Here is a 17,955-nt window from a genome sequence, read left to right on the forward strand (position 1 = left end):
TGGCCAGATTTGGCGAGTTGCCACTACAGCCGGGAAGTGGTACCGCGATAATAACGAAGATTTCATCGATATAAACATAAATCCACGCAACTGCCCACAGCTCCGGCCCATCGTCACATTTTGGGCAGTAAAGAAGCGGAAGCTTAAGAAAAGTGGAAAAAGTGGAAAAACAGCTCGGGTCGCGACTCAGATGACCAAAATGTGGAACAAATGTGCCAAGGAAGTTGATTCCGGAGGTGTGCAACTTTTGATGAAAGGAATAAAGAAGAAGGTGCAAATTTTCACTAGAAACGAGAAGAAATTATTTGTATCAATAATTTTTCCTTAAAGTACAGTGAATTACCCTTGTATCTTTGTATGTCAATCCGTTACCGAGATACAGATGATTTTATTATTCCGGATTCTAAATGGACATAGCTTTATTGTCTGGGTTTTGCCAAATCGCACCAAGCGCTATTGAAAAATGACCCATTTTCTTACACAAGTTTTCGTGTAGCAGATTCAATTGATCACAAATCGTATCGGATATCCAGCCACCTTATAACTGAGGATATTCAACAACAAATGTACGAATCCATTGATATGAATTCATTTTTTTTATTCTGCTACCAAAATATCACAAGTCATACAAAAAGCCGCTTGGTGCGGTTTCGTTGAACCCCGACCATATGACCCCGTGGGAATGATTTAGAGTTAAGGAATACCCTTAAGAACTATAAAAGAAATCCATGAAAGCATTCCCAATGGAATTTTCATAAAAACTTTCATAAAAACTAGATTTTTACAGGAATTTATACGAAAATTACTGCAGAAACTCCTTCAAAAATTCCATCAAGGACATCTGAAGGGATTCCTTCGGAAATTCCTGTGAAAATCCGGACTGTAGTGAAATAAAATACAGTTTTGAATCTGGAATTAACGCTTCATGCCAATAACAAAAACCCAAACATATTGGGATTGAAGTCATTCCATCATCATCATACTTCTACGGACGTTATTAGGAATTTCTTTGGAATTTACTTCAAGAGTTGCTTTGGAAATTTCTCCAGAAATGTCTTCAATACATACCTCAAAATATACCTTCAAGGCATACCTTCAAAAATTCCTCCAGTGCTGTGATTCATTACAAAATTCCTCAAGGAATTTCTTCAAAAATCTTCAGTAAATAAATCTAGAAATACCTTCGGAAATTCCTTTAGGAGTTCTTTCGAAAATTTCTTAGAAATGTTGTCTAAGATTTCTTTTAGCAATTCCTTTAGCAATACGCTCAGAATTTCTTTCATGTATTCCATTCCCTCTGAACCCGTTATTTTTTTTCATGAATTACCGAACAAATTTCTAAATGAATTTCAAAAGGAACTTTAATTTCTTGAATTTCTCTGTACATTCCTCCAAGAATTTCTCCGAAATTTCCTCCAGGTATTCTTTTGGCAAATTATCTGGAAATTACTTCGGAGATAGATACAAAAATTCATTTGGAAATGCATCAAGATATTCCTTTAAAAATTTCTATGGAAAAATATTTTTTAAAAATCCTTAAAGAACTCTTGCGACTTGAGAACTTTTTCGGAAATTTCTTCCGAGATTTCTTCGAAAATAATTCTTTGGAAACTCTTTTGCAAATTTGGTCGGAATTCCTGGGGAAGATTCTTATGAAATATCTACGGAAATTGTATCTGGGAAATCTCCCGAAATTTCCTTAGAAGAATTTCTTCGTATTCTTATATTGCAATTGCTTTAGGAATTTCTGCGGAAATTGGTTTAGGAATTCTTTAGAAAGAAGTTGCAAAGCAGTGGAAATACAGGGATTAGACAAAAAGGTCCAGATAGGCAAAAATTTGTTGAATTTCAAATCAGCATAACTTTGCGTAAAATGATCCGATTTTGATGAAACTGGGACCACCAATCATCGTCTCGCAAAGCCATGAAGTCAGATACTCATATTTGCATCATTCCGTTCTGTTATCATTTCATCACGTTTCCGATACTGTTTTTACGGAAATAGTCATATCTCTGCGTAGTTTAGATGGATTCTCGATCTACAGCCATTATAAGTCGGCATATCAGTTCTAGTTTTTAGAGAAAGCATTAAACATGATGAAAGTAAATGTCACATAAAATGACAAGCAGTGGAAAAAATGCATCTTGAACAGACACTCGGAAAACCCGGAACATCTCCGGTGGCCAAGGACTAATCTCAGGTTTTGCAGGAGGACAGTATACTAGAAAAATGTCCGCTTCTGATGGTCCTGGTTTAATCAAAATTGGATTGTTATACGCAAAGTTATGCTAATTTGAATTCCGACAAAATTTTACCTATCTCAACCTTTTTGTTCAACCCCTGTATATCGTCAATGGCAATTGTGGTGGATTGTGTTGAGATACCGTCTTCCACGATGTACCATTAATCTAGGCTGTGCCAATGGACTAAAGAGAAACCGACTGAGGAAACTGTGCAATATATTGTGGCAATATTTAAATGATAGTTTTAAAGATTTTGAATATTTATTTAACAAGCTTGTATAAGCACACATGTACTAAAACCGCTGACATTCAGACATCGCTGTATTTCTCTTTAATCGCTTTTGTTTTCAACAGTTGAAGATTGCTTGGAAATGACGCGGATTTAGCACGGAAAGCGTGTTTTGTGATAGTTGCAGCAAAATGTCAGGCGAACTTGACAAAAAGTTATTTTAGATTATGGGACGATTTAAAACCTGTAATTGAAAACCCTGTTTTTTAATATATTTTCTTTGTAAAAATCTAAGCTTTGAAAATCCTCTTGGACATCCCAGAATAAACGCTCTAGTGGTCAAGATCATCTTTGCAGAAAGGAAAAGTATGCATACGGACGACACGTTTTCATGCGTAATATTTTATGAGAAACTGTCGCAATATGGCGACCGTGATTTTCTAGCCTTTCAACAACCTTAGTTTTGCATTGCCGGCAGTTTTTGACAGAATAGAAAATCACAGAAATTTCTTGTTCAAATTCTGAAGAGAGAAAATCCAGATGATTTTTTGTAGAAATTCCACGGGGATTTCTATGAGATTTCATAGGAAATTCAGATGAATTTTGTAGAGAAATTCTTCTGAATTTCCATGGAAATTTCTATGAATTTCCTCTGCATTTCCACGGGAAAATTCTACTGAATTACCAATGGAGTTTCCTTCACATGTCCATGGCAAAGGTAAAAGCGAAAAACAGTTTTATCTCAGTTAGTCGTCTGAGTACACGCGACCGCTTACGTAAGGCAATCAAACTCATCAAATGCTTTAGCCAAGCAAGCCTATGGCACAGCAGAGTGCTACTGATTCGCATTCTATACCAGCCCGCCCATTCCGTTGCTGGGGGGCATGGAGTGCGATCCTCTCGTTTAATAAACAATGTGCACTCGTTTGACTGTGGATATACAACAGTAAAGCACATGTTTTGGACAAATCGAGCATCCGGTAGATATTCAATATGCAATAAAAGAGCTAACTGCGGAGGAGGTTGGTACTCTGATTCTGATGGCTTTTCCGCAAACGTGACCTTTAAGTGGTCTTGTTGTGTAGGGGCTATCACGCCTATCTAGAGAGTAGGAGGTTGAGGGTTCGAGTCCCTCCAAGACACGTGGATTCTTTTTCGCAAATTTCATATCAATTTGTCCATTTCGAAACATACGCTGTGCAGTGCATATGCATAGCCAAGATATTTAACAAAAAAAAAAATATCTTGTTTGTATGGTTTTCATATGTGATAAAAATATATTTTAGTTACAAGATAAAGATTGTCGCTTCGGTTCCTTCTGTTCTGCTGTCCGAAACATGTTGGGTACCGAACTGTTAAATCGTATGTATGTATTTTTCCTTCACTGACATTTAGCACACTATTCTCGCCAGCAGAAGATGTTCCGGACAGCCAAGACAGCGATAATATTTATCATGTAACTAAAATATCTTTTGTGATAAACACTTGTGCCGTTAAAACGCTATGTGGGGCTCGAATAGCCATGGTGACAGTCAGCTTAGAACACACTCAAGTTTCATCTTGATGAGATGTTATCATCAAGCTTTAAAAAGGAAAATCGGTAAGCAACATTTAGCCGCAAATGTCACCTTTCCAGACTACCGCCATCGGGGGTGACAATGGGTCTGGGGGTGAGAATGGGTCGGGTCATCGCTCTCACCGGCAGCATGGAGGTCGTAGGGAAAATCGTTCAAAAAGGTCTCTTATATTTTAGTCTTCTTGCCCTCAGATATATTTAATCCATTCTACAAGCATTCTAAGTAGTTGAAACAGTGACCCATTGATAGGTTTGTTAGGTTTGCGTGCGTTTTGACAGGTAGGTAGGTTTGCGTGCACAACACACAATTGATAGGTTTGCGTGCGTTTTGACAGTTTTCCCATGGGAAAACTGTCAAAACGTATCCATTGTGTTTGACCCATATGGCAGTTATTTGTCAATATGCTAGCCAATCAACGGCTACTGTGTCATATTCAGTGTTGGTAAAATCACTCATAAATCTCAATCAACGAGCGCTCCCGTGCGAACGAAATCGTCTGCGATTTTAAAGGAATGGATCACGCTTGAATTATTCATGCTAAAACGCATCATTTCACTCATTTGCCAAAAAAATATTTTGTTTTAAAAACCTATTTGAAATCCCTTTGGGGGCAATTTATTGCTAATACATAAAAAAGCGTTTAATATTTTATGCGACAAACGTCAATTCACTGTTTTTAACGAAGGAGAACAAAAGATAACCTACGATGATTCAAATGGATGATTCAACTCATCCATGAGTTTTTAGGTGCTGAGTTGGATGCGTTTCAACTCACGCTTGATTTAAATCATCAATGAGTTTTGAGATTTTGAGTTTTTACCAACACTGGTCATATTATTTCCACGCATCCAATCACCCCCACCATCATCATCATTATCATCGACATCAACAATGCCGAAACAAAACTGCAGCCTCTCAATTTTGAATGGGTCCCAAAAAGGTATACTTACGCTTTGGGCGGTATCGTCATGTTGCGACTGTCACTCCACCGCAGATCGGAAATCAGTGTACTATCGGGGACGTCCGGTCGGCAGGTCAGCAGCAGCGAATTACCCACCGGTTTGCGCTGCACGGAAGCCGCTGGCATTATCTGCAGGCTTGGAATTTTCTGACATTGGACTAAACCTGAAAGTATAACAGTGACAGAACGGAGGAAAAAACTTTTAAGTGAAATTGCATTCATTTGCATCTCAAGCGCTATTTGCGAAAGAATGTTTTCAACCTTCGGGCCAATGCGGGTTAAATCATATCACAACTTTATAACGCAATCAACGCTATAATATTAAGAGCCCCATTAACGACGGCTGACAATTTTATCTACTGCTTTCGGCGGTAAAAAAGATCCCGTAAGATTCTCGCAAGTTTATAGTCCTCACCCTGCGGCTTTCCGATCTTGTTCGGCGAAGGCTGTGCTCCAAAAAAAAAAACTTTCTCGCAATTTCTGCAGTGGCAAAAAAAATGGAAACTATTTTCTCCAAGGGACTGGAAGTATCTGACGACATAATCTGAAGCTCGTAATAGCTACTACTGCTGATGGGTAGTACCAGGGCGCACTTTTTAATAAACTTTATTAAAACATTTTCACATAAAAATAAGAAGCACGGTTCCTACCAATACCGCACCCGGTGTGGCCCAGAACTTGGAGAAAATAGCGACAAAAAGTAGACTGTGCCACCTAAAGTTCAGCTCCAGTGCCATTGAGCTCGGGCTGCTGCCACTGACTGTAAGTGGTGCAGCGAGCGCTAAGCTGCATATTCGGAGTTGTCATATGGCATCAATTCGACCCTTTCCCATAACTATGATGCAAGATGCATGGATGGTGAGAGTTAAAAATGGTAAATTTCCGAGTTTTAGTATGATCATTGAATCCAGCGATTGGCGTCTATATTTTCATCTGCACGTGTTGCATCCGGAACCGATTGATGGAAGTTCTTATCCGTGCGGAAACAATTCTTTTGATTGCGATTTCTTGGATTTTTTTTCTTATTGACATAAATGTGTTGTTCTGATTTGAAGTTTTTAAAGTAACGATTTCAAAAAGATGATTTATTTCATCACGAGATCTGCCGTTGGATAATTAATCTTAGTGGTAAAAAAAATAACGAGGTATAAAAACAGATACGAAATTTGTTTTAGGTTTCAAGAGGAATGTATTCACTTGTCATAGAACGAGTTTGTATAATTCCATTTAATTCCACTACTTTATTGTACCTTTGATGTCAAAGATAGAATAAAGTAGTGTAATTAAATGGAATAGTACAAACTCGTGTTATGACAAGTATTAAAACAGTTAGGTAAGGGTGGTGGAGATAATAATCCCTCGAGAAGACCCTGGCCAAAAGTGGTAAACCCATAAAAATTCCCCGAAAAGCAAATATTTATTTCAAATTCATAAATCAGAAAAAAGAACCAATAGAAATGAGGCTTTATTTCTTCCTTTCAAGGTTGAATGAGTTTATTACAGTGAGATGGGAAATGGAATAATTTCCTTATAAGATATATTTTGTGTTTTTAAGATGCCCAACATCATCTATTTTATATGATACGAAAAAAACTGAAAAAGAACAGCCATAGCAAAAACCTAATTAAAATAGTTCAAATAGTACTTTATGACACATATCAGCATGATTACTATTCGTCTCGTTTTCTTCTTTCTCTTGTGGTATCACTCCAGCAAGTCATCACAGCAACAAAATTTGTTTAATCTGAGCCACTGCTCCACTTGCACGAGCACAACCACTTCACTAGATGTTGGTGGTCTAGTACTCGAGCTTCTTGTTTACATGATGCACATTTTTCTCGCTGCACATATGGCAGTAAAATTAAATATGCTGTGGTCTAGTGGAGATGATGGTACAAAGAATGTTAATGAAACAATATTCAATTCCTTATAGGAATCTTTTACAATTGTGCCATTTGCAATCCGCATCAGTATTATAAAAAAAATCAAACATTATCGACCGTATATCTCAGAGTAAAACCTATAAACTGGATCTGTAATTAATCGTAATGTTGCCCAAATCTTTCGAAAAAAAATCTGAATTTCACTTACACTTTATCATTTGTTTAGTAAGCGCTATAACTTTAAGAATTGTGGAATCACTTTTATGCCCCTACGAAATCTCGATAAAACTTTTCAGGCCCTACCACGCACCTTTGCTCTTTAGCTCTCTGTATATGAATACCTACGCTATCGCTAAGCAAAATCACTGCTGTGAGCTGGATAAAACCTCCGCTTTCCTTAGTGATCAAATAAGCTACTAAGGCACCCCTATTTGTCGCTTCTCTAAGGATTGAAACCAAAGCTCATTGTGGCGTTAGGTGATTTGATTTGAATTAACCTCAATAAAACCTATTGCGATTCAATTCGGCGGTCCTTCCCATTGGCAGCAAGGATGTTAACGATCATTCAGTAATTTGCGTTCGATCATTTAGTAGTTTGTCAATAACACATTACAGAAGCTGAATTTCAAAATATGTTGTATGGTGGAATTCTAGTGCGAAAGTTTTTCTACTACTTTGCCTAATGGTTCGTTATTAGAATTCAACTAATAACGGAGCTAGAGCGCTAGTTGCAGTAACTTAAACTAAATGATTGGAATTTTGTTATCATTTAGTCTAAGTTACTGAAACTATAGCTTTTTCAGTCTGATATATTCAAACGGGTTTATATTTGCATTGCCCGACGAAGAACGGCAGACAGCTTTTCCCTTGAAAAAGACCCAATAAACGGGCCGAAACGTCGGGCAATGCAAATATAAACCCGTTTGAATATATCAGACTGAAAAAGCCAAAATATTTCAATAAATACCCCAGTCGAACTGTAATCAATGAAACTATAGCTATAACTACATTACTAGTGGAATTCAAACAACGAGCCATTAGGCAGAGTTGTAGAAAAACCTTCGCACTAGAAGTCCACCATACAACATATTTTGAAATTCAGCTTCTGGAATGTGTTATTGGCAAACTACTAAATGATCGAACGCAAATTACTGAATGATCATTAACATCCTTGATTGGCAGAAAAGAAGTTTCTCATTTCCCATAGGCTTCTTCATTTTCACATGATTCTTAAATTACAAATGATTTGTGGTTCTGTCACCTTACCAATAAGATTTTCGTTGAGTAGCCATCGGGCAAGTACAGTGCGTGTGTTATTCGTCGCGAACAGAAGAAAAAATATCTATTTGGTACTCGGTGGATCGTGCGCTTGTATTGCGCTCTACTCCGGTCGAGACAAGTGCGATCTTGTGTTTGCAGTATGCCCATCGGGCAAGTAATTAAAGTACGTGTGTTATTCGTCGCGAAAAGAAGAACGAACATCTATTTGTACTCGGTAGATCATGCGCTTGTACTCCGGTCGAGACAAGTCTTCCTTAGTTTGCAGTAGCCATTGGGCAATTAAGTACATACTGATTACTGCGTGTCGTTTCGATCATTCAAAACGTGATCCTCTACAGTTAGCATACGCCATTGGGCATGCTGTGATTTTTTTTCTCTCTCGTTGATGGACAGCAAAGGTAATTGATTAATGTTTGGAAGATCGTGTGTTAGTGATAGATGACTGTGAGAGAAAATTTCACTTCACTGCTGACGCGACGCCATCCATTCGAACAGATTTGTGTAGCGTCTTCCCAGACGATCGCTTGTGATTCTGTTTACCGATGACAATTTTCTGCCTACGCCAAGCGATTTTGTTTTGCAGTGTGAAGAAAATTCATCTTGACTCAACATTTTCTTGCATGAAATTATGGTTCTAAAAAGAACCGATTTATTGTCAAATCAAAATCTCGTGAGAAAATTCAACTTCATTGCCAAATGGATTGCCAATTACTGCTGCAACGACACCATTAAGGCGAATCATTTTTGAAGGGTCTTCTTTTGGCGAGCCTTTGTGAAATTGCTGCCGATGGCAACTTTGTACCATCGCCGAGTGATTATGGTTTGCACGGTGTTTTCTTCAGTAAGCAGAACGATCGGCCTATCATCGAAATTTTTTTCTGCTTTGTGCGGGTGAATAAATTATTCAGAAAGTAAAAATTTGTGTCGAGTCCGATCGTGTTTTCTTCAGTTAGAAGAACGATCGGCCTATCATCTAAATTTTGTTCTGCTTTGTACGGGTGAGTAAATAATTTATTATTATTTATTCAGACTAAGGCTGAAATGGCCTGTGCGGTATATAAGAGTCTCCTCCATTCGGCTCGGTCCATGGCTACACGTCGCCAACCACGCAGTCTACGGAGGGTCCGCAAGTCATCTTCCACCTGATCGATCCACCTTGCCCGCTGCGCACCTCGCCTTCTTGTGCCCGTCGGATCGTTGTCGAGAACCATTTTCACCGGGTTACTGTCCGACATTCTGGAAACGTGCCCGGCCCACCGCAGTCGTCCGATTTTCGCGGTGTGGACGATGGATGGTTCTCCCAACAGCTGATGCAACTCGTTGTTCATTCGCCTCCTCCACGTACCGTCCGCCATCTGCACCCCACCATAGATGGTACGCAGCACTTTCCTTTCGAAAACTCCAAGTGCGCGTTGGTCCTCCAGGAGCATCGTCCAGGTCTCGTGTCCGTAGAGGACTACCGGTCTAATGAGCGTTTTGTAAATTGTCAGTTTGGTACGGCGGCGAACTCTATTCGATCGGAGCGTCTTGCGGAGTTCAAAGTACGTACGATTTCCAGCCACTATGCGTCTCCGAATTTCTCTGCTGGTATCATTTTCGGCAGTCACCAGTGAGCCCAAGTACACAAATTCTTCTACCACATCGATTTCGTCACCACCGATGCAAACTCGCGATGGGTGGCTCACATTGCCGTCTCTTGAACCTCTTCCTATCATGTACTTTGTCTTCGACGTGTTGATGACTAGTCTGATCCGCTTAGCTTCCCTCTTCAGTCTGATGTAGGCTTCCTCCATCTTCTCAAAGTTACGTGCCATAATATCTATGTCGTCGGCGAAGCCAAATAGCTGGACGGACTTATTGAAAATTGTACCACTCGTGTTAATCCCTGCTCTTCGTATTACCCCTTCCAAAGCGATGTTGAATAGCAGACACGAAAGACCATCACCTTGCCGTAACCCTCTGCGGGCTTCGAAGGGACTCGAGAATGCCCCTGAAACTCGAACTACGCACATCACCTGATCCATCGTCGCTTTGATCAACCGTGTCAGTTTATCCGGAAAACCGTGTTCGTGCATTAGCTGCCATAGCTGGTCCCGATCGATTGTATCATATGCGGCTTTGAAGTCGATGAATAAATGATGTGTGGGCACGTTGTATTCGCGGCATTTCTGCAGTACTTGGCGAATGGCGAACACCTGGTCCGTGGTGGAGCGTTCGCCCATAAAACCCGCCTGGTACTGCCCCACGAACTCCCTTGCAGTTGGTGCTAGTCGACGGCATAAAATTTGGGAGAGTACCTTGTAGGCGGCGTTCAGCAATGTGATTGCGCGGTAGTTGCTACAATCTAGCTTATCGCCCTTTGGCTGTTCGGCCACATTGAGAGTTGACGTAAAGTCAATGTCAACTTCTCCCCACGAACAGCCTAGATAGCCGTGTGGTGTCGGCAGCCGGTTGTCTGGCTAAGAATAACGCTACGGATTGCCTGTTCCAGTGGTAAAAGTCCACCATACAGGTGACCCCTAATTCTTGGTGTGATGCGGCTTTATGCTTACCGTGCCTATGAATGAATGGTTAGGGGGGTCTAAAAAAGAACCTAACCGCTAACGGAGCCTGTGAAGCACCAGGGCACCCTTCACAGTATTGAGCCCTTATTGCGCTAACCGGAGCTATGGCGTAGTTGACTTTTTGCTTCTCCGGAATAATCGGCTACTCTTATTCAATCTCAACTTGAGGTTAAATAAGAGTGGGATTATGAGTATGTTTTTATTTAGTTTTTCATCTAATTGTCACCTATATGGATTCGCTATATGCGTTTTTCACAGTGTACTCTGTGTTTCGTCTTTGACGTTCTTGATACGATACCGACTTGGTTTCATCGTTGCTGTTCACATAAATGTTGAAGTTGTGGAGTGTATTATCGTAATTCACAATGGCTACAGTTAGGATAGCTCAAATCAATCTTCAGCACAAAAGAACAGCAACGATTAATCTTTGTAGACTTATGCAAAATGGCAAATCCCAAGTGGCTTTGGTGCAGGAACCCTATTTTCGCAAGGGTAGCTTAGTAACCTAGTGAACCCGGTTTTTGCTGCTTTCAGTAATGAAATGGCAAACTCTCGATCAATGCCGCGTGCATGTGTACTTGTTAACAACGCTATCGTTGCTACACTTATCTCTGAACTAACAACCAGAGATGTATGTGCTGTCACAATTGATGCAACTGGCGGATCCCCCGTCAGGAAATACGTCTATTGTTCGGTTTATTTACCACATGATGAACCATCCCCTACGGATGCTTTCAAACAAGTGGTCAGTTATTGCACGTCAAAAGACCTTCCGCTAATTGTCGGTAGTGATGCTAATGCTCATCACATGATCTGGGGTAGCTCGGATATCAATCTGAGAGGCTCCAGCTTGATGGAATACTTAAGTAGTACCGAACTTGGTTTACTTAACATAGGCAATCGCCCAACCTTTATGGTATCTAATAGAGCAGAAGTATTAGACATAACTCTCTGCTCCAATCGAATCAGTCACGAGTTGACGAATTGGCATGTGTCAGATGAGGAATCCATATCTGACCATCGCTACATCTAATTTGATAAGTTGAATGTTTCTTCGCAGACCTTGCGTTTTAGAAATCCCCGTTCAACCAACTGGGATCTCTATACAGAGTTGCTCTCGACAAAATTTCATGGATATCTACCATCCATTGAAACTCCTACCGACTTGGATGATGCCGTTGATACTACAACGTTGCATATCGTGGAAGCTTTTGAAGAAGCTTGCCCCTTGCGTTCTGTGAAAACCTCAAGAGGAACCCCGTGGTGGAATTCCGATTTGGCTAAGCTCAGGAAGCAGTGTAGAAGGAGTTGGAACATACGCCATTCAGCAGGGACGGATTCTTTCAAGTTGGCTCGCAAAGCTTACAAGAAGGCTCTACGATCTGCTGAACGATTCGGCTGGAAAACCCTTTGTGCAAATGTTTCCAATTTGAGTGAAGCCACTCGATTGAATAAAATTCTTGCGAGATCCAAGGATTTCCAAGTTGGCGAAATTCGCAAGCCAAATGGCGACTACACTTCTTCTGACGAAGAAGCGTTAGAGCATTTATTTGATACACACTTCCCTGGATGTGTAGATATTGCATCTTCGGATGTTCCTGATGTCTTTTCATGTAGTTATGGGTCTTGGACTCAGGCTCGTAGAATCATAACTACTGAATCGATTCAATGGGCTCTTAATAGTTTTGCTCCTTACAAATCTCCAGGGAAGATGGGATCTATCCTGTTCTTCTTCAGAAGGGTTTTGAGCATATCAAACATGTTTTGAAAAGCTTTTAGTATGCAGTTTTGCTACTGGGTATATTCCCATATCCTGGCGGGATGTCACTGTAAAGTTTATCCCAAAGGAGGACGTGCTTCGTATGAAGAAGCAAAGAGTTTTAGACCCATCAGTCTGACCTCATTTCTTCTGAAATGCTTAGAACGTATTATCGATCATCACATCCGTGATGACTGTTTGGCAAACATGCCTCTTCATGTTAATCAACATGCTTACCAATCTGGAAAGTCCACCGTGACTCTTCTACACAAGGTTGTCTACGACATCGAAAAAGCATTTGCCCAAAAGCAATTATGCTTGGGTGCGTTCTTAGATATTGAGGGTGCTTTTGACAACGTGTCTTTCGATGCAATATTGGAAGCCGCACGTTGTCATGGGCTACCTAATATAATTACCAAATGGATTCACCAGATGCTTAAAAACCAACATCTCTACTCGACATTACGTCAAGCAGCGATTAGGAAATTAAGTGTCTACCGTCTACCGAAGCAGTTTTGTGAAATCTCGTTGCAGATACGCTATTGACACTACTCAATAATGGCGGTTTTCCTACATATGGATTTGATATCTAATATTGATAGTCGGTTTGTGTATTACTACTTTATTCGACCTGATGCAAAACGCTCTTCAGGCAGTCGAAAGTTGGTGTCGCCAATATGGCCTTTCGGTTAATCCGAATAAAACATCTATTGTTCTTTTCACGGAAAAACGTAACCGTAATGGTATTCGCCCATTAAATGACTCTGAAATCAATGTAACGGATCAGGTAAAGTATGTGGGACTAATTCTTGATTCCAAGCTCTCCTGGACTCCTAACATTGAGTTCAGAGTCAAAAGGCGTGTATGGCTTTCGGCCAATGCCGACGAACTTTTGGTAAAACTTGGGGTCTTAAACCTAAATATATCAAATGGATTTACACAACAGTTGTACGACCAATTTTGGCTTATGGATGTCTTGTGTGGTGGCAAAAGGGTGAAGTGAGGACAATTCAGTCTAAATTAGGCCATCTTCAAAGGATGTGCCTAATGGCAATGACTGGTGCGTTCTCTTCGACTCCCACGGCTGCTCTCGAGGTTCTTCTCGACGTTGTCCCACTACACATACATCTCAAACAAGAAGCACTTTCTTGTACTTACCGATTATGGGTTCTCGGTTTCTTGGAAGAGAATCCTGTAAACCGCAGTTCTACACACACTTCGTTGTTACAACTCATGGTTGATTGGGACAGAACAGTCCTTGCTCCAAGTGATCTTACACTCGCTAGTAGTTTTCCTTATAGGACATTTTCAACACAATTCCCCTCGCGGGATGAGTGGACATCTGGCTATTTGGAGAGAAGTATGTCGGACAGCATTGTTTGTTATACTGACGGCTCCCTCTTCGAAGGTAGAGCGGGTGCAGGTGTCTACTCGCGTGAGCTAAGATTGGAACAGTCACACTCACTGGGTAGACACTGCACTGTCTTTCAAGCGGAAATATTTGCCATTATGTGTGGAGTGCAATCTGCACTTCAGAAACACATAATGGGCAAAGTAATATACTTCTGTTCAGATAGTCAAGCAGCTATCAAAGCCCTCGCTTCGGCCAACTCAAGGTCGAAGTTAGTAATCGCATGTCGAACTCAAATAGAGGAACTGAATTCAGTTAATACATTGCACCTTATATGGGTACCTGGCCATTCGTCCATAGCTGGAAACGAATTGGCTGATGAGTTAGCTCGCACTGGAGCATCACAAGACTTTTTTGGTCCTGAGCCAGCTATTCCAATATCTAAGTGTTAGGTGAAGCGTTTGATTAGCTCTTGGGCTTCCACTCAGCACAAACGGTATTGGAGTAGTTTGGATTCATGTCGACAAACAAAATTGTATATCCGAGAGCCATCTCCGGTAGTAGCTAACTATTTAGCTAATCTGTCTAAACAGAATTGCAGTGTCTTAGTCAAGGCCTTGACAGGTCACTGCCGACTCAACTATCACATGGCAAATATTCAACGTGTTGAATCCTTTGTCTGTGATGGTTGTGAATCCGATTATGGAACTTCTTATCATCTGATATGTAACTGCCCAGTTTATGCGCAACTGCGTTTCCAAATATTTGGTAAACACTTACTAAGTGAAATTGACTACAGAAACCTGAACCTTCAAAGCATTCTGTTGTTCATAACCCGTTGTGGTAAGGAGCTATGAGCTTTTGTACGTGTTGTATACGTTGTATGCCCTCTTCAAGGGTACCTTTCCTCAACTTCCCATTTTCTCCCATCCATATTCCTTTCCTTTTTGTTCACTTCCTTTTCCGTCAGGTGCGTGATGAGAAAGGCTGTGAAGGCGATGGCACAAATCTCCCGAATTGAGGTGAACGTGCCCCTGGAGCCGACGTTCTGATACCTGATACCTGATATCTTGTAGGCGGCGTTCAGCAATGTGATTGCGCGGTAGTTGCTACAATCTAGCTTATCGCCCTTTTTGTAGATGGGACACACGACACCTTCCATCCACTCCTGCGGCAAAACTTCCTCCTCCCAAATCTTGGTAATGACCCAGTGCAGCGCTCTAGCCAGTGCCTCACCACCGTGTTTAAATAGCTCTGCTGGTAGTTGGTCAACCCCAGGGGCTTTGTTGTTCTTCAGCCGGCCAATCTTCTCCTGGATTTTCTGGAGATCCGGATCCGGTAAAATTACGTCCTGCACGCGTTCTCCCAGGTCCATCACCATACCGCCATCTTCGTCTGCCACATCGCCATTCAGGTGTTCTTCGTAGTGCTGCCGCCACCTTTGGATCACTTCACGCTCGTTCGTAAGAAGGTTCCCATTTATGTCCCTGCACATATCAGGCTGTGGCACGTGGCCCTTACGTGAACGGTTTAACTTCTCATAGAACTTTCGTCTGTTATTAGCGCGGTACAGTTGCTCCGTCTCTTCACGATCTCGATCTTCCTGCTGGCGCTTTTTCCTCCGGAAAATCGAGTTTTGTCTGTTCCGCGCCTGTCTATATCGTGCCTCGTTCGCCCTCGTGCGGTGTTGCAGCAATCTCGCCCATGCTGCATTCTTCTCTTCCACTAACTGCTCACATTCGCCGTCATCCCGGGCAGAAGCCATGAACAGAATAACAAAACATGATATGGACTTGATTGATATAAGAGATAAAAGAACAGGCAACAATATCAAAAAATTACACCGAAATATCATTTAAATATCAAGATATGCTATGGGTAAGAACAAATCAATGACACATGATATTGATCACTTATTACATATAGCATAACTTGATCTCCTCGTGATATTTTGGTGCAAAATATTGATATTGTCGTCTGATCTTTTATCTCTTAAATCAATCATGTCCATATCTCATTTTGCTATCTTATCAACATATGATATTGAGATATTTTCTTCTACTCGGGATACCAGCCGTTTCTCTGATCCGGGGGTACCGTGCCAAGTGCAGCGGTTGCGGTGCTACCAATGGCGGATCGAATATCTCTCCAGCCATCTTCAAGAGACGCTGCGCCTAGTTGCTCTAACGTTGGAAGTGTCACTTCCAGCTGCTGCGCGTATTCTTGGGCTAGTCTACCGTCTTGTAGCCGCCCAGTGTTAAGCCGCGGCGTCCGACTTCGACGCGTGTTGTACACCGTCGAAAGTTTTTAACGCAGGCATACTGCAACGAGGTAGTGGTCGGATTCAATATTCGCACTGCGGTAAGTGCGGACGTTCGTGATGTCGGAGAAGAATTTACTGTCGATTAGAACGTGGTCGATTTGGTTTTCCGTTTCTTGGTTAGGTGATCTCCATGTGGCCTTGTGGACATTTTTGCGGGGAAAGAAAGTGCTTCGGACTACCATTCCGCGGGAGGCTGCGAAGTTTATGCATCGTTGGCCGTTGTCATTCGATACGGTGTGCAGACTATCCGGTCCGATGACCGGTCTATACATTTCCTCCCTTCCTACCTGTGCGTTCATGTCACCGATGACGATTTTGACGTCCCGCAGTGGGCATCCATCGTATGTCTGCTCTAGCTGTGCATAGAACGCTTCTTTCTCGTCGTCGGGTCTCCCTTCGTGTGGGCAGTGCACATTGATGATGCTATAGTTGAAGAAACGGCCTTTAATCCTCAGCTTGCACATCCTTGCGTTGATTGGCTGCCACCCAATCACGCGTTGGCGCATCTTACCCAGCACTATGAAGCCGGTTCCCAGCTCGTTGGTGGTGCCACAGCTTTGGTAGAAGGTAGCCGCTCGATGCCCGCTTTTCCACACTTTATGTCCTGTCCAGCAAATCTCCTGCAGCGCCACGACGTCGAAGTTGGGGGGTGGAATTCATCGTAGATCATCCTGTCGCAACCTGCGAAACCTAGCGACTTGCAATTCCATGTTCCAAGCTTCCAATCGTGATCCTGTATTCGTCGCCTAGGTCTTTGCCGATTATATCGAGTCGCATTATCTCTTATATTGTTCGTAATGATTGGTTTTCTAGGCGGCTTATTAGGCCTGCGCAAACCTCCTGTCTCGTCGGAGGGCCGTCGTGTCAAGGCTGTTTATCGTCCCACCTAACACCAGGATTTGGGCTTGTGCGCTTTGAGCGGCACACGGTCGCTTTGGTGGGGCCTACTTGCGGATGCAGCTTTTTATAGAGGTTTAACAGGGCCCACTGTCAAACCCCACCACATCCTAGGCAAGCCCCACAACTCGCAGATGGCCTGGGGAAAGATCGTCAAGCCCTTGGACATAGTCCCTGCTGCCAAAAATAGCTATTCGTGCTAAATATCGTTCAAAAAAATATTGAGTATTGTGAAAAATAAATGGGAGACTTTTTAAAAAATATCAATCATAAACCTACGGCTTCCAAACAGTATAAATCATTAGTTTCCGGTGCAGTAAGCCGGGAACCGGGTCCATAGGACCAAGTAGTGATTTACCCTATTCCTCAATTGTTCTGCTTTCGGACACGGCCGGCTGGCTGGTATTGCTTATTTTTGGGTCATCAGTTCTTACACATTGAAGATGAAGTTAGTCCCAAATTTCATCTGTTCTCTGTGTAATTACAGCTGACCTGGCAATAGCGGAGTAGCAACCGTGGGCGGTCAATCATGCTCATGCTCATGCTCATACTCGCCGAGCGATTATGGTTTGTACTTTGAAGAAAACTCGTCTCGAGTTAACGTTATATTGGCCAAAATGAACCTAATTACTAATAGCAACAAAACCAAAATCATAATGTTGACAGAAAATTTTAAAGCGAACACCCTGTCTTTTCGTAAAATGCTGATCCTGCAAAAGTTCGATTTTCTTTCAACAATGCACCTTTCTAATCGATAGTCTAATCATTGCGTGAAAATTTCACTTGATTGCTGCTGCGACGACTACTGATTTACTTTCTGCTAAGTGCTGTCGGTAACGGGCAACCAATGATTCTCTTTCTACGTCTTTCGGCATCGTTGAGTAAA

At 41.7% G+C, this 17,955-nt stretch overlaps 1 protein-coding gene across 4 annotated transcripts in view; it reads right to left on the reverse strand.

Moving 5' to 3' along the window:
• The window catches only part of LOC134227372 (fasciclin-2), a 332,520-nt gene that overhangs the window by 96,895 nt on the left and 217,670 nt on the right, over positions 1 to 17,955 (reverse strand). For all 4 annotated transcript variants that reach the window (XM_062708789.1, XM_062708788.1, XM_062708787.1 and 1 more), the window contains exon 2: positions 5,001 to 5,175. In XM_062708789.1, the coding sequence (XP_062564773.1) occupies positions 5,001 to 5,175 (175 nt within the window). The remainder of the gene's footprint in view (positions 1 to 5,000; positions 5,176 to 17,955) is intronic.

Source organism: Armigeres subalbatus, chromosome 3 (assembly GCF_024139115.2).
Source record: "Armigeres subalbatus isolate Guangzhou_Male chromosome 3, GZ_Asu_2, whole genome shotgun sequence".
NCBI lineage: Eukaryota > Metazoa > Arthropoda > Insecta > Diptera > Culicidae > Armigeres > Armigeres subalbatus.